The sequence below is a fragment of the Henckelia pumila genome, chromosome 4, assembly GCF_033568475.1.
Source record: "Henckelia pumila isolate YLH828 chromosome 4, ASM3356847v2, whole genome shotgun sequence".
Taxonomy (NCBI): domain Eukaryota; kingdom Viridiplantae; phylum Streptophyta; class Magnoliopsida; order Lamiales; family Gesneriaceae; genus Henckelia; species Henckelia pumila.
The window spans coordinates 27,793,779-27,813,788 of NC_133123.1; the positions used below are offsets into that span (position 1 = coordinate 27,793,779).

At 33.1% G+C, this 20,010-nt stretch overlaps 3 protein-coding genes across 8 annotated transcripts; 2 read left to right on the forward strand and 1 right to left on the reverse strand.

Moving 5' to 3' along the window:
* Nucleotides 1–2,605: 2,605 nt before the first annotated feature.
* Nucleotides 2,606–4,776, reverse strand: LOC140865892 (CASP-like protein 4A3). Its single transcript, XM_073270722.1, has 3 exons — nucleotides 4,176–4,776; nucleotides 3,894–4,035; nucleotides 2,606–3,075 (listed from the first exon to the last, which is right to left on the reverse strand). Exons 1-3 carry the CDS (start codon nucleotides 4,703–4,705, stop codon nucleotides 2,890–2,892), a joined length of 858 nt encoding a protein of 285 aa, XP_073126823.1. The 5' UTR covers nucleotides 4,706–4,776; the 3' UTR covers nucleotides 2,606–2,889.
* Nucleotides 4,777–5,510: 734 nt separating this feature from the next.
* LOC140864434 (uncharacterized protein At4g28440-like) lies at nucleotides 5,511–7,796 on the forward strand. 5 transcript variants are annotated; one of them, XM_073268614.1, is made up of 4 exons: nucleotides 5,511–5,679; nucleotides 6,172–6,321; nucleotides 6,583–6,816; nucleotides 7,244–7,796. In XM_073268614.1, exons 3-4 carry the CDS (start codon nucleotides 6,594–6,596, stop codon nucleotides 7,432–7,434), a joined length of 414 nt encoding a protein of 137 aa, XP_073124715.1. In that variant the 5' UTR covers nucleotides 5,511–5,679; nucleotides 6,172–6,321; nucleotides 6,583–6,593; the 3' UTR covers nucleotides 7,435–7,796. The 5 variants fall into 5 exon arrangements, 4 of the variants coding, with proteins under 4 accessions (XP_073124715.1, XP_073124716.1, XP_073124714.1 ...); XM_073268615.1 differs by having other exon boundaries at nucleotides 5,512–5,679; nucleotides 6,172–6,255; XR_012144222.1 differs by lacking the exons at nucleotides 5,511–5,679; nucleotides 6,172–6,321 and adding an exon at nucleotides 6,411–6,450 and having other exon boundaries at nucleotides 7,244–7,520; nucleotides 7,592–7,796.
* A 2,344-nt stretch (nucleotides 7,797–10,140) lies between these two features.
* LOC140864886 (uncharacterized) lies at nucleotides 10,141–14,477 on the forward strand. Of its 2 annotated transcripts, XM_073269287.1 has the most exons (7): nucleotides 10,141–10,362; nucleotides 11,610–11,900; nucleotides 12,030–12,136; nucleotides 12,249–12,381; nucleotides 12,494–12,688; nucleotides 12,911–13,224; nucleotides 14,356–14,477. In XM_073269287.1, the coding sequence occupies exons 2-6, from the start codon at nucleotides 11,628–11,630 to the stop codon at nucleotides 13,199–13,201; spliced, it is 999 nt and encodes a 332-aa protein (XP_073125388.1). In that variant the 5' UTR covers nucleotides 10,141–10,362; nucleotides 11,610–11,627; the 3' UTR covers nucleotides 13,202–13,224; nucleotides 14,356–14,477. The 2 variants fall into 2 exon arrangements, with proteins under 2 accessions (XP_073125388.1, XP_073125387.1); XM_073269286.1 differs by lacking the exon at nucleotides 14,356–14,477 and having other exon boundaries at nucleotides 12,911–13,318.
* Nucleotides 14,478–20,010: the final 5,533 nt, after the last annotated feature.

A 20,010-nucleotide genomic window follows, 5' to 3' on the forward strand; every position in this document is an offset into this window, starting at 1 on the left:
AGTTAATTATAAAATTTCAATGTTAGTCATATATGTATTGGAGTACAAGTGTATTACATTTTTTGATTATGTATCTTTCGTCGAATTATTAATAGTTTTGTAATTATGTTGGATGATCAATTTTAGATCGTCTTATTAAAATAATGTGATTAAATAGTTGATATCATATATTTTTTTTAAAATAAAAAATCAGATGTGTAAAGTTGTTTGTCACACTCTTTAAAGTTTTTTTCTCCAAAGGCACACTCTCTAAAGTTAAATTTATGGATAAAGTTTTCGGAACATGTTGTCCCACTCTTTGGATGATTCGAGTGGATTTTAAAATCTAAAAAACATCATATTAACATATTAAAATTCCAAGACCCATATACCATTTTTTTTTTTAAAAAAATAAATTTAAATTTTATAATAATAAAATTATAAATTCAAGGGAAAAATATTTTAAGCAAAATCCAACTTGATTTGTAATGTACATAATTAATCGATGATTTAATTTAATTTGATTAACCAAATACTATTATAGACCAACAATGTATATATATTAATCCGAGGGGTGAAACCTCGTGTTGGGTGGTTGGGCCATGGGCTCAGGAAATTCCGGGTCGGTGCACCAATCGAACCCGGCCTTGATTCCTAATCACAATTAATAATGATTTAATTAGTATGGGATTTATAAAAGATTCCTAATGTCGCATTACATGACAAGGTCTCCCCAACAAATTAATTATGTTCACTCAATCTATTCTACCCCTAACCACATATTATATATGAGTGTGTGTGTCCGTGAACGCGTGTGCATGCGTGTAGTGTAGTCGAACGTTAAGAAGATGATGTAAAAAGTGATATTCAATATCTAAAAAAAATAAAAATAAATAGAATTTCAAAGAAGCAAATGTAGTTAAAATGTTTGAAAATAGAATTTTGCTCGCAAGATATTGTTCAATAATTCCTAGTATTATGAGAAGAAACAAAATGAGTTTTCAAGAATAATTGATTTTTTTTTGAATTAAGAGAATAATTGAATGGGAAGGGTACTAGAACCATCTCAATTATGTTAATAAAATAAAATTAATTGTGACGGGTACATTTTCCATGAGTCATATCATTTTGTAGTTGTTGGGTTTATAATTTTGTTTTGTTTTGTCTAATCTAAGACCAAATATTTGGCATCATGCTACCAACTATCTCAATCATCTTTTAATTAGTTGAGTGCATTGCTTAATAAAATAATCACACCAGAAAAGCCTAAATTTGAAACAATTTGGGTGGATGCCTTAATGTATATATATATATTATATACGTAGGTATTGGTCCTTTTTTGTTGTGTTATAGAATTACAGAAAATTAAAATTCCTTTAAATACATCGACAGAAAGTCAGAAAACCCAATAAAAAAATGATTAAAAATTTAGATTTGTCAATAATATCAGTGTGTTGGCTTGTTGGCTCAATGTCAAATCGTGGCCCGTGCGGGCGGCTTACTAGTTGTAATGGCGAAGGCGATATTTCAATATAATTAGTGGTTTTGAGTTCAAATTCTATAAGTTATATGAGATGTTTAGTTAATTAAGTTACGTTTAAAATTATTTCACGCCCACGTTGTATTAAAAAAAAATAAATCATATTGAGATAGTTAACATGTAACTTGTGCTATTTTTGTGTGTGTTGTAAGAATGAGAGTATTTGCATTTTATTTTATTTTATTATATTTTTTTGCATTTGTGTGGATTTGTATTCTGCTTTGGAAACACTGGAATGATTTGGATTACTCAAAGACGCAAGTATAATTTTACTGCAAATACTATATACTACGTAAAAGCTCGTAGGAGCTCGTCCCATGGATCAAAATTTTGAAACAGATATTCAATCCGATTTATGAAAAAATATTTTTTTTTTACATTAAAAATGTTATTTTTCAATACAAATACAAATCGGATGGTACTCCTCTCATTCTAAGATTCCTTTATGAGTTTGTTACAATACCTAGCGACATCTGTTGGATTGGATCAACTATTTGATAATATTCTAATTTATTTATATGGTAGAATACTCAATTTTTGTTTTTATTTTATTTTCTTTCATATTTTGGGGTGGAGGTGGAGTCTCGGATTGGAAACGTGAGACGTCATCCCTTTATTGAGACGCTAGTGTCTAATTTGATACCCTAACCAAAAAAATCGAATAAATCCACAATTTTTTTGCTTTGGGCTTTGACGATCATTATGCAATAGATAAACTTGAAATTTTGCTTTGGGCTTTGACGTTGTTGATGAGAGCCTAGAATATGACACTATTGGGCTAGGAATAAGCCCTGGCCTGGTTATCATGTACAAAATCATTTGAGCCCAAATATCACGAATCTGGATCAAATTGTACGGAGAGTCTGATATCAAACCACAATGTAAGAATTCAGACAGAAAGTTGCCCACATTTTCTTACACGCAACAATATAATCCAGTTCTTTCAAAAAAAATATATATATATATATAATCCAGCTGGTGGTTGACTGGTTGCACCTATTCAAATCAAAGCAGTATCAGGCTATCAGCCATATCTTATTTATTAATTAAAATTAATTATTGAATTAATATAATTCAAATTTGATATTTTTTTTAATAAAAATTTACAGGGTAAATATAACACTCAACCCGGCTCAGCAATCGCTTACAAACAACAAACACAAATGTGGACAATTTAAAGGCAGTGATTATATGGTAATCTGTTCAGTATAAATTCTAAGGTTCACACAAATGTGGACTCAACACATTGGATACATGTACAGTTGGGAAAACTTACATTGACAGCTTCTTTTTCTGCACATAAACTCATCACAATTTTACCTAGCAGGTAGTAACAGGGCTAGTGAAGTAAAACTGTCGCCACATAGATATCAGGATGTGCAGAGGGCATAACCAGATATGAGAGAACTCGAGGCGAGGGCGATAAACGCAAGGAAAGACATTGATACAGATGTCGTTGCCATATCTGGGAACTTGTCCTTTCCCCAATTCAATTGCCAGTCATCGATCCGAACCGTGGCCGACGAAGATGCCGATATCAGAAGGTAAGCAATCAACTGCCACCACAAAATAATGCCTATCACCAATCAAATATTTTACGTGGAGTGCATTGTGCCAGACCTCAAAAAGACCAACCAATGACAGCAGCGAGATATTGAAAGAATCGAGGATTGAGTGACATAATGTACTAGTTGATATAAACATAATTTGAGCCCAATCAAACCAAGAAAATTAGCAGATTGTCGGGAATAAGAGATAAATCCACGATGAGATCCAAAAATGGATAGAAAAAACAGAGCCGATACCACTTTCAATGAGAATAAAGTTTGAGACTTAAATACGAAAATGGACAAAACCCAGGCAATTCAAGTGGAAATGTCTAGCTGGTGAATGGATTCTCTCTCGCTTTTTCATCCGATAAAGCCCCTTTTGCTTCTTCAGTTTAAAGTACTAAGCTGATGGAATACACACTCGCAAAGTGAAGTGAAATAGGATGACAACAATAAATGATGGCAAAAAAAATGCTTCTTAAATCCATGGTCTCTTGGTAAATTGCATTGCAGTTCTATTCGTTGAATGACTTCGTAGGCATAGAGAAAAGGATAGACTCACCAGCAAAGTAAGCTAAAGTCTTCGACATTTAAATGCATTCAGATTTCACATCCAAAATTTTGTCAAAAAATCAAGCTTGCATACAAATTCCTTTTATATCACCTAAATGACTAGGTCCGACTCTTTTGTTGTCACTGTGATGATCAACCCAAGATATGGATCTTAATATCCAGAAAATGAAATATGAAATACATTCTCCATAAGGTGCAAATACTTATTCATACACACTAACACATTCCAAATAATAGCTTTAAAAACTTACCTGATCAAAGGCGAAATCGAAGTAATATCTGAGCTGCTTTCTATGCTGCACAGCATACTTTCCGGTAACCAAGTCGAAAGACAAATCCATCGCCTGAGCTCCCGAGTACACAAAGCCTATAATATTCACTGATATACAGTATCTGCAAAATCCCATTTCAATTTTCGAAAGAAGATATATCAAAACACAACATTTCACAATATAACTAGTGAAGACAAGAGAAACAATTGAAACTTGCAAAATTGTGCGAAGTTAAACAGGATAGAATAAAACAATTTAGACCTGAACTCTTTGTAGCGATAAAAAGAATCAAGAGCCCAGCCTTGGTTTCTATCAGCTGCCATCACCGAAAACGAAACCAAGCAAAACAAAAACCCAAAAATCCTGAACCCCAGAGCAGCTCTTTTCACCAACTTCTTCCTCTTCGCGCTTCTCAGTATCGACAGCGACGGTCTAACCCTCCTCACCCCACCTCCATCGCCCTCCTCCCGGGCGGTTTTGGTCGCCACGCCCACCGGCTGCTCCGACGCGGCGCGATTCACCACCACCACCGGCGGATAAATCTCCGGCGATCGAGGTTTGTCTCTCTCCGGAGACAACCCATGATCGATGGTCGTCCGATCAGATGAAATCGATGAACGCGGCGGCGAGAGCGATATGTGTTCCCCGCTGTCGCGGCGGGAGAGAGGCGGGGATGATTTGGGAAGTGCCAGATCATGCAGAGAGGACAGCGGCGGGGAGCCCGAACCGGAACCGGTACCGGAAACGGAACCGGAATCGGGGGGCGCGCGTTGTTTACTTTGATTTTTCATAGTTTGAGCTGCGTGTATTGGGTGATGATGTTTTCGAAATTTTGTGGGTTTATTGGTTTCTAGGATTTGGATTTTGGAGGGGGCGGCGGAATTATTAAATTATTATTAAATATTAAATATTTTGGGTTAATATTTTAATTTAAAAAATAAGACCATGTAGGAAACATACATGTGTTACATTCTAGGTAGTACAAAGGTATGCGTGTATATATATAGGTATATTAATGTTAAAGATATCGAAATTACTCCAACAAAATTGGTCATTGATGAATCATATGCTTTGAAAATGATTACTTTGGAGTTTGTTTAAGTTTGTTTCTAAAAAATCTGAAATAATATGTCCAATTATATTTTTTGAAACATAAAGTAATATTTGCGACCTTTAAAAATAAGTGATTATGAAGTTAGAGATTGCAAATACTACCTAAGTTGTGCTTCTTGCCGACAAAACTGATCATTAATGAATCCTTTGCTTAAAAATGTCAATATCATAAATTAATATATTTCATTTTAGACAATATCGGATTATATTAGGATATGTGTCACTCATTGAATTTTTTAAATAAATTAATCTATATGTCATTATTATTGTTTCTTTGGATTGAAGTATTCGAGTTCTTCGTATCATTATTTGGAAAATTATAATACTGATCTTACATATTTCTCTTCTCGTAATTTTAATTATTTATATCATGAAATTTCAATTTTAGTTCGTCGATTTTATTATGTTTTAATTTTAATATATATATTTTTTCTATTTATCATAAAAAACATTTTAATTTGTCAAAGTTCGCTTAATTTTAGACTGTGTGAAATGTACGGCTGAGATTCGCTGTGGCCATCCACAAAATCAACGGTTTGTTAGCAAATGAATCGTCATTCAAAGCGTATTCGAAGGTCGCCTACAAATCGCCAGTCGAATAAATACTGAAATTCCATTTTGCTCAATTTGTTGATTCTCATTTCTTCAACAGGTAATTTAGTTTCTCGATTATCAGATCAGCTGTTCGATTTGTTAATTCAATTTTGATGGAGTCGTATTATGATTTTTATGGGTTGGATTTTCTTCGTTTTCAGTGTAGTTTTGGGTGGTTTAGATTTGTAGGTTGAAAAAAATACCCTTTTGTTTTCGAGATTTCGTCACCTGATTTTTTTTCCGGTCGATGTTTATTTGGTGGCTTTTGATTCGGTCGAAATCTATTGATGTGACTTTGTTTCTTCTTTGACGTTAGTAATTGATTTGTCGATAAATACTCGAAAATGTGGGGACATGGTATTTATGTTTTTTGATCGATATGGTATTCGCTTCCCGTTTAAGCTTCAAATTGCTTATCCATGCGATGTTTCTACGATTCATTTGCAAAATCGTTTTTTTCCTGTTTTTTCCTTGCACACGATTGTTCGTCAGCATAGATGTATTGTTTGATCCGCTGAATTATCCGAAGTTTACCTTTTAATTGTTTTAGTTCAATATCAAGGCTTGTGTTTCGTGCTGAAGAATGCTTGCATGTCTCGGAGGATCGTGGCTTTTTGTTGAGATCCTATATGGGGTTGGCCCGAGTTCTCTGGCCCACCTTTTCCCATTCTGGCGTTTGTGGGTTGTGGCGTCCTGAAAGGCGTGTTCTTTTTATGATAAACTATGAGAAATTTCCCATAATTACTTGTCTAAAATCTAGTTTCAACTATATCTCCATTGTTAGGTCTAGTGAGAGTTTAAACCATGAGGTCGAAGAGTTTCCTTTCAAGTAACTACTGGCTCTGTGATTTTTTCGGAGCTGATGCGACATTAATGCTTTTGAGTATATGTTTGTTCATTTGTTCGATTCAATTCTTCCTTAAAATCTTTTTTTTTTTTGGTGGTTTTTTACATGTGGTAGGTTTGATTCAAATGGCTGAAACTACATCAGCTCTGCGGAAGCCAGTATTCACCAAGGTGGATCAGCTTCGGCCTGGCACAAATGGGCACAATCTTGTAGTAAAAGTTGTCAGTTCCAATACTGTTATGCAAAAGGGCAGGCCAGATAGGCCTCAAGTTGGTCAAGTGCAAATAGCTGAATGTCTGGTGGGAGATGAAACTGGAGTTATCGTGTTTACAGCCAGAAATGATCAAGGTAGATTGCTATATTTTTGTTTTATTGATTGATGTATTGACCATTTGATGATGCATTCCCTTTCTTCAATTAACTGGAATGACGAATGACGATTTATTTGATTCAAAAAATAGACAAGCACTTGTTTTATGGATATTGCAAAGTTGTGTCACTTTGTTTTTTTTATTTTGTATATAAATATTAATTGTTCTCCAATTCCAATGATCTGGTGCTTTCTTTACTGTTTATGTGATTTGGAAATAACAATGGGGATGAATGTCATGACTAATGCCAGACCAGGATGAGTTAGTTTATTTCTTGTGTTAGTGCATTTTAAATCTCATTGTTGTAAAGTCCACTATTACTAGCTCTAGTGCCTCAAAGCCAAATGCTTGTTCCCTTTTATTCAAGATCTAGATAATCCTTTTGACACTTGTGTTATGTGCAGTGAAAATAATGAATCCCGATGCTACAGTAATTCTGCGAAATGCGAAAATTGACATGTTCAAAGGATCAATGAGGCTGGCTGTGGATAAATGGGGACGTTTAGAAGCGACTGAACCGGCAAGCTTCACAGTCAAGGAAGATAACAATCTCTCCCTAGTTGAATACGAATTGGTCAATGTTTCCGAGGAGTGACTCTACTAGCGCTCTCTTCTGCTTCCGTGGAAATAAATCATATGCAAGGAGACAGAAAATGGGTTTTATGTTAGAAGATTCTCGAGGTGATAATTTTGTTGTTTTGAAGTCCTACGCAATGTTGTGGTGAACAAGAAGCGTTGTTTTGCATTTGTAGGTACAGCGAGGATCATCACATCTGGTATAAACAGGCAGAGTCAAGTGATTCTAAACATCCTACTGTCTTTGTTCAAGACATTAGTTACACCTGTCTTGGATATTTATGTTTAAGTGAAGTTAATACTGGATGTCCTTGCACAGTCTTCTTGAATGGATCAACGTGGAACTCGTATTTATTTATAATCATAATCTTCGTCGAGAAATTCTTGGTCTCAAAGTAGTCTACTTTGTCTGCATGAATCTCTTGTTGTTCTTGATTTAGGTACAGTTTAAAAATATCTAGAGTTTATTGGTTTCATCAGAATCGAATCGTGATGAGCATAAATGTGGTGGCTTTAAAATCTTATCTGCTACCAGAATTCTAAAAATACCCATGTAACATCGCCTCATTTCCCTTGCATATAATATCAGAAAGTGTAAATTTTTAGTTGATATACTTATTCAGCACTCTAAAATTGACTAACTTGTAATATTACGATATGATATGTTATTTAAATATTAGAGAAGTTGGGACCCAAAAAAAAAAAGTGTGGGTAGCTTAATTAGTGGGTCTATAGGTTGGGAGTCTTGCATCACGAGGATCATGTACAACCCAACAAGAAATGATTGTGAAGGAGACATCACACGAAGTATTTTGTAGATTCAATTTACTTGCACCTGCCTTGCCTCGTTTCTGTGTCTCATCCATGTGGCCTGCTGCAATATACTATTATTGTTGTTTTTTTTTCGAAAGGACTATTATTGTTGTTATTATTGGCCGCTACTAGCATATAATAATAAATAATATAATATAAAGATAACAATTCAAAAGATATGTACAACGTGTAACTCGTAGAATTTGAGTGAAATGTTGGATGAAATAAGATGTCGAAGCAATCAATGTGTTCACTTTGGCACCGAACATTGCCTTTATTTTATCATTCGGCTCTGTTTGTGAGTCGGCTCAATTGAAAATTATAAAATATTAAGTATATATATTAGATTATATGGTTACGCGAATTATTTGAAATTTGAAATAAAAAACCTTTTTCTCGAATTGTAATTATTTGACAACAGCAACATTAGTGCACAATGATCCCTCCACTCTACCGGCCCCCTATTGATGGATAAATTAACGGATAGTTTTCAAAAAAGTCCCCCATTTGAAGTAACCTTCAAAACCATCCCTCTGTTTTCCTGATTTCTTCATTTTGATCCTCCTAAATCACTTTTCAATTTGATTTTCATCCTGAATTTACTCAAAGACCCTAGCATCAAATGTTTCGATTGATTTAAAATGTATATCATCTTGGTTTTTAAATAACTACTAGTAAACATATGCACACATAATTAATTTTTTTTTATCTAAGATATTTTTTTATATTTGTGCATAAAATACTTTTATATAAAATATAATAAGATTTGAGTCATTTATATTTAATGTAATGCTTATTATTATTATTATTATTATTTGATTATTTATTTTATTTAAAATAATTATGGTAGTTATGGAATAAGGATAGTTTGGAGATAAATATTAGTATGTCAACTTAATTTTTTTTTAAAAATAATTAATACGAGTTGCATGATATGTGGCTCAATTTTAATAATATAGAATAGATTATTAAAATCGATCATAAAGAGGAATTTATGTTGTGCTAATTGAATTTAAACTTTTTGGATCATGCTAAAGTTATGCTTTGTTTGTTAGCTAACCCCTTTTCTTTTTCTTTTCATCGCATGAAATTTTTTAAAAATATTTATTATTACAATGAATCACTAGATTGTCCTCAAATAAAAACCCAAAGGGGTGTAATTGAATGAATGCAAAAATTCGGGGATGCTTATGAGTTTCCCCCCTAATTAATGCAGTTTATTCAAAATCGAAACAAAATTCAATCACTTTGCCTTGTTGAAGTGTCTACTTCAAAATTTGAATGTCCAATCATTATTTTAAACTTTAGTTATGATTTTTTTTTTAAAAAAAATTGATGCTCATATAGTGTTTTGGTTATAGAAATTCAGAAACTTATATAATAAGTATAAAAATTTTAAAATAGAGATTATTTATGTATACTAGTGAAAAATGCACACAAAGAGTTTTGCGTGTGTAAAAGATGTTTTTATTTATAAGTAGTTTTTTTTAAAGCAAATTATAGAATCAGTAGTTAGTGAGAGTTTTTAGTGGAATAGTGGATAGGAAAAAATAATTGGAAAGGAAAAGGGTAAAACGAAAAAAAAAAAAAGTATTTTTGTAATTAATGAGGGAAAAATTTTAACATTATAAAATAGCAAAGATATATACATATGATTAACGTTGATAGACTTATATCTCATCAAACATCAAATTTTTAAACTTAAGACGAATAATCTAATTCAAGATTCAATCATAACTAACATCTGACTAATTTAAAAAATATATATATATATATAAATTTTTGTATATATTTTTAAAATAAAATTTAATAAAATATATTTTCCAATAATACAGCATGTACGTCCAATCCATATTTTTTAATAGCCAACAGATGTATTGGCAGGGGCAATTAAGGGATTGAGTGGGTTCACATGTAAATACCCGACACGAGGCTGGCTGCCGGCCTAGGTTCGGGCAGCAAAACACGCAGTGTATCTATATTTACTGCCCCCGCTCGCCGGTTACACAAATTCCCCTCATTGCTCCTGCATTCCCCTTTTACATACAAAATCCAATCCAATCCAATTTAATCCTCTCCTCTGCCGCGCATTGTTACATACTTCTATCACTCGATCATTTCATCAGTTTCGCAGGTGCTGCTCTCGCCTATAATTTCTCCTCGTGTTCGCGCGGTGATTTTTTTAATTGAATTTTTACGTGCTGTTGCTCTGAATCTGATTGTTGGGAAGGATTTTACTTGATTTGAATCTTTATGTGGTGAATGAGCGAGATCTTACTGCATTTGTGCTTGGACTGAGTTGATTAGTTGTGTTTATCTCGTTCATTGTTTGTTTTGCATTCGTTCTACTGTGTTTGATTTTGTTGTAGCACTAGATCTCTCCCCCATAGTGTGCAACTGAAATAGACTTCTCGATGCGAGAACCTTCTTTTGGATTGTTTTTTTTTTTTTTTTGCCAGTTTACTCGTGTGATGTGATCTCTGGTGATGTGATGGATAAAATTGAACAAGTTGAAGAGTTTGGTGGCTTCCGGGGGGAAAAATGAGCGAGGATTTTGGTTATGTTGGAGTGTTTCATTCGAAACTTCGTTCAGTTATGTGTTTGGATGGACTGAGGTTGTCTTGCAGTATGAGATTGATCATTCTTTATGTTCATATTTGTGGAATAGAGTTGATCATTTAGTTATCTTTTAAATCTGTTCGTCAGAAATTTCGTGACTGAAATGCACTTCTCGTAGTCAGGATGATAGTCTGAATACATGATGTGTAAGGTGGAAATACAATGCTCTTAGGTCTAAGTTTGATGATTAATATTATTCACAAAATGGTGAATGTTATATTTGAAATGCTTAAGATACGATGTCTTGTAAAATGTGTATTTCCCAGCATATGGATATATTCGTTCAACTGTTTCCGCTAGAGCATCCCCAGTGGCTCTTTTCTAAGGCCATATATTGTTCGTCACGATTGGTTCGTTTGTTAGACTAAAACATTTGACAATATCAAACACAGTAACTGAGTTGTAATGATTTGTTGCCAGAAAATAAGTGCAATTAGGAAAGTGCTCTCTGGTAAGTTAATTGATCCATGCATTCATATCTGGTTTGCATATTGCTGATCAATTGCCTTTTAATTTTTCTTCTCTTTTATCCATTAATCAGTTGATTTTTTATTTTATCAATCCATTTGATCTATAGAACAGTTAATAGTTATGTTATAAATGGCAGAAAAGAATTTCTTTTGAATTTTTATATAATCTTTCTTGTTCAATACTAATCAAGATTCATTTTCTTCACTTGGTTGATATTGGCATAGCAGCAAGAAATTGAGTTAATTTTTGTTTTAAAATTACTTATCACTATGACTTAAATCTTGTTTGTAGGCATCGATAATATACAAAATGTCAGCCATGGCTCTCAAAGATGTCAATAAAATACCTGAATCTGAGAGGATCAACGAAAGCTCCAGCAGTGGAAACTTTGTCAAACCTCACTTTGAACCTGCGGATGAAAATGTTGAAAATAGACAACAAAAAAAGATTGCTTCCCTGCTTGACACTCCCAATAAGAGAGATGGATCTGAAAATTCTGGAGAAGAGGCGGTAAATTCTGAAGTAGAGTACATTGAATCTGAGAATTTGGAGGATGTAGCAGATGTAGAAAACTGTCTAAAGGTATTTCTTTTTACGTAGCCCTGTGGGTATTTATCAACATTTTCCAAGATTCTTGATGAGAATGCGAATGTGCATTCATGTTGTACCCTTATAAATTTCTAGTACATATTCTTACATTCTGGCATTTAGACACTCTTACTGGGGCTAGGTTCCAAAGACTGGGTTTCGGTGTGTGATGCACTCAACAATGTCCGTAAATTGTCTATATTTCACAAGGAGGACATTGCTGGCATGCTGTAAGTATCAATCAGCAAATACTGTTCTTTTTCGGAAAATAGAATTGATATTATAATGTTGGATGCCTTTCCAGAATTTCATGTCTCAAGACTCATTGACTTAATTGATCAGGAATGACGTGATTTCCTTGATCGTGAAATCCCTAAAGAACCCGAGAAGCGCTGTTTGTAAAACTGCAATTATGACCTCTGCTGATATCTTTAAAGCATATAATGATGACATGATTGATGCACTGGATCCACTGGTAATTTGTTTCATTCGAAACTTAGCTGCTGCATGCTTCCTTTTTATGGATGCTTCCATTTTCCAAAATAGATCACTTCGTTTTATAACCGCAATGCTATTACCCTTGTTAGCTAGTACAACTTCTTCTCAAATCTTCACAAGACAAGAGGTTCGTGTGCGAGGCAGCTGAAAGTGCTTTAATAACCTTGACAAATTGGGTTTCCCCTCTTGTATTGTTGCCCAAGCTGCAACCTCATATCAAGAACAGGAATCCTCGAATTCGTGCAAAGGCTTCTATGTGCATTTCTCGAAGTGTTCCACGTCTGGTAAGTACTCTTAGACGAGTTTATTGCTCTCCCATCTCCCCTTTGTCCTGTGGTTTCACTTGATATTATGATGTTGTGTACTTCCTAACATGTCTCTAAATCTGGAAGTTGAGATTACTTTAATGTTGTTTGATGGAACCGTCTTTTTTTTTTTTTTTTTGTATATGACTTCAAGTTTCTCTTCCATCTATTTATTCCTTCAATTTTCATTTTCCTTCCCAGGGAGTTGATGGAATTGAAAATTTTGGCATCGACAAACTGATCCAAATAGGTGCATCCCAGCTCAGTGACCAGCTTCCCGAGTCCAGAGATGCCGCGCGTGCATTGCTGTTGGAGTTACAATCTGCATATGAAAAATCTATTCTCCTGGAACCAGCTGCTATCATTTCTGAGGAACCCTCTACAGTTTCTTGGGAGCATTTCTGCCAGTTAAAGCTTTCTCCATTGAGTGCACAGGCTGTCCTTCGTGTGACCACCAGTATCCCTCGGGAGGGATTCGTTTCAAGTTCATAGCACAAGCACGGGTTTACATACGAGTAATATTCTTCATTTTGATATTTGTCTGTTCGAAATTTTCTTGTATATACGGTGAAACTTTTGGATGTTTGGCATGGCGTTTGAAGCATATTATATAGATCCTACCTTAGATTGAGTAATCAATAGGTTCAGTAATCTGAAAACATCATTCTTATAATCTGAAGAATCTGTTCTAGCATGTTCCAGGAATTGTTCTATCCCGTGTGAATTTAAGCAGAGGTCACCATGTTTACTTGACACACACACGCACACACACAAGCAGAGGTGTCGTTCACTTATTGGATGTACATATCGCTCACTCAGCTGGTGCTCGCATAGGTGCCCATGAGTGTTGCTCACCGTATCAAAACTCTCTGTATATAATTTTGGAAGCCAATATATCTATGTAATAAAACGCCACTAGTAGAAATATCTCGACTTAATATAGATCCAATAACATAGGTTCAGTGTGTGAATTGGAAGAGCTTAGGTGTGTGTTAACATTCTTAAAATTTGCTTGTATTTAATGTAAAGCTCTTTTTTCTTTATCCTTTTCTTGTTACTTGGACTACCTGTTTGTTTAAAACTACACTCCAAATTGATTTGTCACTAAAATCAACCACATCATTACAATAGTCTTATTTCCTTTCAACTTTTTCTCATTCGGTGCATGGGAGCCATTAGCCATATTACCACGAAACTGGAAGAAAAGATAACACATAAAACTAAGTAAAAAGTTAGTATATAATTTATAATCTATAGCACCTTTCTTTATTGTTCCTTTCCCACCCACTCCACATTCCCCCAACCCCACTTAAAACCTTGCACTATTATCTCACTTAAACTAACATAAATGGCCTCATCGCTTTAGCAGCTTCTGCTAGTTTACTTTCTCTGAAAAATTTTCCCAAAAGACATCACTTTCTACATCACCTCAAATTCCACCAAATAAAACCAACTCTTCTTTCACTCCCTCTAAATAGTTCCCATTTCCCTCTTCTTGATCACAAATGCCTAACCAAATGCTAAGTTTGCAATGCCAAACCATGTCTTAGGCATCGCAACTCAAGTGATCGTGATGGCCATAATCATTTCAGTGATTTTTCTATTCATGGGAATCGGACTTCTGATCATGATCCGTGTTTGTATAGTTGGGAGGATGCTTAGAAGAGGTGAGCCTAATATGGTGGAGAGAGGGGGATTCGGAAGCACAAGTATGTCACAAGAAGACATCGAGAAGTTGCCATGTTTCGATTTCAAGGAGAAGGAAAATGGGAGCAGCCCTTTGGGAGATTGTGCAGTTTGCTTGGAGAACTTTCGGGCGGGCGAAAAGTGCAGGCTTTTGCCGTTGTGTAACCATAGTTTTCATGCAGAATGTGTGGATTTGTGGCTTTTGAGAACTCCCATCTGTCCAATTTGTAGGGCTTGTGCTGATGATGTTGATAGTACTGAATCATTGTTTGGTGAAGAGACTGGCGGTGAGGTCCAAACAGCAGAAAACGGTCCAAGAAATGAGGTTTTCATTCAGATTTCAGATCGTGAAACGGGTTCGAATCAAAGATCTGAAATTGTTGGTTTTAGGGAATACAGGGGAATTGGTAATGTAAGTGAGGCAGTGTTTGAAACTTTGAGAGCCTAGAAAATGAATAAAGATCGTATTTGGATCAAAGCATGTCGTTTGACAAAATGTTTTTGAATATCATTATCAAGCATTTGAATATCTTCTTTTAAATAACATATGTTTACATTTTAAACTATAATTGGAGTTTGATTCGTACAAAAAATTTAAAGCTCGAAGCCACATAATACTGACATCTTAGTCTAGTAAATTACAATTAAAATAATTTAAACATTAAATTACATATTCTTTGTTCTGTTGTGGGACTCGAACACGGCCACATTTTCCTCGGTGGCTTAGACAGTGTTTGAGAAAACTTTTTAAAAGCACTTTTTTGCTTTTTCGTTAATAAAAATTTGAAATTTTGTAAAATTTTGTTAACGAAAAGTTGAGAAGTGCTTTCTAGAAGCTCTCCCAAACACTAAGTCCACAACCATTTCTCCTGTCAATTTGTCATCACAATTGTTTCTCCTCCTAGTTCAATATCATTAGATCATGTGAATCTTTCATACATTTTCATAGAAGCTGACATATGTAGGGGTGAACATTCGGTTAATTCGGTCAAAAACCGAACCGAATTAACCGAAACCGAATTAACCGAATTGCATTTTGGTTAATCGAACCGAATTTATACTAAAACCGATTTAACCGAACCGAATTAAAAATCGGTTAATTCGGTTAACCGACCGAATTAACCGATTTTTTTAAAAAAAATTAAAAAATTAAAATTTTTATAAAATTAATAATTTAAATATGATATTTTTATCATTATAAAAATATATTGAGCTTAAAAAATTAAAATAAGAAAAATTAAGTAAAATATTAAATATAAAAACATTTAAAATATATTATAAATTATATATAAGGCCTAATAAAAAAAATTCAAAATTTAATTATTTATAATTCGGTTAACCGAATTAACCGATTTTTTTTTAAGAAAATCAAAAATCGAACCGAATTAACCGATTTAACCAAAATTTTATAACATAAAAACCGAATTTCCGAATTAACCGAACCGAATTTCCGAATTGATTTGGTTCGGTCGGTTAATTCGGTTTAACCGAAATTTTGCTCACCCCTAGACATATGTTGATAATCCAAGAATTAATATTTGACCACATTATAAAGAGAAAAAAAATACTTCAGATGTAGCATAAAATAACCCATTACGCTCCTATTACACTTGATTCATGGAAGTTGTGAATTTGTTATTTAATTAATGTATATATTTCTAAAAAAGAATGTAACTTGGACTCCAGTTTGTGTTCTCAAAACCCAAAACTAGCGCTGGTATGTACACAAAAAACGTTCATATCATATTGACGTTTTTTTAAATAGTTGTTAAAAAAAATAGAATAAACAATCTTAAACTAAGATTTATAATTTTATAAGTTTTTTACAAAAATTAAAAATTGTGAATTTAAAAAAATTTCAATATATACTTAAGAAAATTAAAAGTGTGAAAAACTAAAAGTTGAATACAAAAAGAAATATATAGCATGGTGAAGATGGAAAAGTAATTATATCATGAGTCTAATTTACTGCTACACCGTAACACCATGACACCAAATTGTTTCTCTCTGTTTCGCCCGAATGTCATATATATAGTACTAAGTATAAGATTAAACACGAACAATACGAATACGATAATTATTTTGAAAAAGTAACTTATACGGAATCAGGAAATCTTTGTGTATGTCAAAATATCTTTTTTCTCTTTTTCGTATTAATGGTGATGAATCAATTGCTAATGGGCTTTGTTAATTCTTGTCTTGTGTTAAGCACCTTAATTGGGTTTCTAAATTATGGTATATACACAATTCAAGTCACACACACACACACACACACAAATAGAAAATAGAATAGATTGATAGATAATCTTTTATATAATATCTTACTATATTATTATAATAGAACTTTTAATTAACTAAATTTCAATTAATTGAGATATAATTACGATTATATTATAATTTAATTATAAACAAAACCAAACTTATTATACAAATTATTAATTTTATTTGTATGATCTCTTCTTTTTTTAGCCATTAGATTTTATAGAAATTTATGATCTTAATTTGTTTGTATCTTAAAATTTTAGATTAGATAGTTACCACTATTAAAGTACTTTTAAATATCTAATTTATCATTCAACTTCTAAAAATAAGATGAAAATCAATTAACATATATATATATTTATATATGTATATGCACACGATTAGTATATATAATAGATAAGATTGTGTATGATATTAAACCCCAAATTTGGTTTTATAAGACCGGTAGTTTAATTAACACCAGTTTTGCTCTCCCATATGTGTAGCATAATTCGTGTGTAGTTTGTTTTTCCTATTTTTGTTATGCAGCATAGATTTCTTGTAGTGTTGATTGGACTTTTATTGATATATATATCATTGCTTATGTCTTTTTTTTTTTAATATTGTATAAATATAGAAGATCTTATATGAGTTCTTAGGTGAGAATATGATAAAAACATCATAATACATATTTATGTTTTGATGTTTTCTGCTTGGCGACAAAAAAAAACTGTGTCTTATTTGGCAAATTAGAGCCGTAAAATATTTTTATATTCTACGATAAATATTTATTTGCAATAATTTTTTCCATAAATTTCCTAAATAAAACAAAGATATTGAATTGATTTATCTTCTTAATCCAACTGCTTCTATAATTTTATTTTATTTTTTTTTATTTTTATTACCAACTGCTTCTATAATTGTGTGATGTTGGAATTTGTTTTGCTCTAGTTATGATTAGAAATTGATCAATGTATGAGAAAATGTTAAAATGGTGACTTTAATTAGGTTTCTGAATTTTTTTTTGAGGGTTATAAGGCTTCTGATCAGTCAATATGTTGCCTGATATATTAATGGTTTTGTTTCTCTCAGTCTCTATGGATTCTTTTAGTTTGAAATCATGTTTTTGTGGGTTTAGTGATCCATCCTGGTGGGTATTTTACGTTTAGATGTAGTTCATCAACCAAATTTACGTTTATTTTTTTCCCTCCCATGCAAGTGTCAAACAAGTTACACTTTTATTTTACTTAAAATATTTGAGGAATAAAGAGTTAAGTATCATGAGTTACATTTTTTAGTTATTAGGATGGTTTATTTTAATGTATTTGAAATTATTTATATCAAAATATTAAATGTAAAAATTATAGCAACTAATTAAAAAATTTAATTTTAAGCCATTATAACGTCAGAAAAAATTATCAAGTCATTCAATAAACATAGGACAACCATTAACCGCCGGGCCAAAGGGAAAGAGTATTATTAATCCGAATTCAAGTTTTTAATGGAGTGTTTGCAATAGATTATGATTTTGTAAAAGTGATTAATTTATAGATTGTAAAAATGTTAAAAAAAATAAAAAATTAGTAGTGTTTGAAAACAAATGTGAAAATCTAAAAATCAAAATTGGGTAGTGTTTGATAAATAAGTGATTAGAGTGATTTTAACATTGACATTCTTATTAAAATCACTTTTGGAGAATCATAATTTACCACATGACTAGCTTTTGGATTTAATTAAGTTAAGCAGAAGCTAACACATAATCCAGGTTTAAGAAACATACAAAAGTGATTTTTTAAAGCCAAAATATAACAATCACTTTTTTTTAGTGATTGCAAACACTTTCTTAACAATATATATATATATATATATATATATATATATCTTAAAAAAACAGTTTCATATAAATACTTTGCATTTATTCAAGTAAAGTGTACGGTGTACCTCCTCATGTTGGTTGGTATGAGGCTATGAGAGCTTCTACTCTCTCATAATGTCACAAAGTAGAGGAAAATAAAGTTGTATCTGTGCGAATAATTATGATTTTTGGCTTGATCATGAGCACTTTGTTCCGAACAATAATTATGATTTAAAGATATTTGTTTTTCCTATAGATTTTTCCTACAAATAAAGGGTCCTATACTAATACAATATTATTTCTGGACCTAATAATATCACTATGGATCGAGGAGAAAAAGTAAGCTGTTCGGCTTTATTAATATTTAAATCATGATTGGAAAATTGATAAATGAAATACATGAGATAGGAAGCTGTTCGGCTTTATTAATATTTAAATCATGATTGAAAAATTGATAAATGAAATACATGAGATAGTAATGATCCACTGCACATTAGTGTGCAGGGATTTCATGTACACCGCGTGATTTTCGCGCGAACATCATGCCGTGCATATGCACGAGCATCACGTTGACGTCCCATTTTTTAAAAAATTCAAGATGTTCGCACGAACATCACGTGGTGCACATAAAATTCATGCATACTCGTGCGCAGGGATCATAATTAATATATAAGAACTCCTACTAATGGTTTCACCTCATTTAAAGTGCATGTGTTGTTTATTGATCATTTTCCTCGAGATGATTTCCTGGAAACTTTAATTTGTTAGTCATCTTTTTAATCCATGCTTCACTCCTCAAAACTGGCCTTCGATATCCATGCCTCACTCCTCAAAACTGGCCCTCGATAATGGTGATTTTAAATATTGATAATTGAAAATAAGCAAAATTTCATGGCATGATAAAAATGAGAGATCTGTAGACAGTTGCAATCGACATGTAGCAAAACAAACCAGAAAACCAAAAACCATGTGTTTCAAAATGTCTTCAAGTTCCCAGTCTTCATTCTATGGGATCGAGATCGCACGTTCTAAAATGTTCAGTTGGTTCCTCAGGTTCTGTATCGGCCCAACCGGCTCATTTGCAGGCAGATTAGCTTCCAAGTCATTCCCGGACATATTGACATCCAAAGCATTTAGAAATGTATGAGACTGGGTGATATGTGTGCGCACCGCGTCTATAAGTTGTTCTGAGGGATCCGCATACCCAAAACATCTCTTGACTTCTTTGGCGATGAAAAGTAAAACACGATAAGAGCAGCAAATCGAAGAAGCAGTCAACATACCAAGCAGATTGGTCTTTCCAAGACCCAGCAAGACCAAAAGAAAAGTCACATAAATGATGTTGAACACGCCATAATGACGTGAACTACGCAACCCCGCCATCGCACAAAACACAGAGATAATGCATGAAACAAACGCCTTCTCCTCATCTTCCAACGGTTTACAGTTCTTCATAGTAACATGACCACTTGCTTGTGTTGCCACAACCGAGGAAAGAATAAGTGCTCCCGTCTCAACA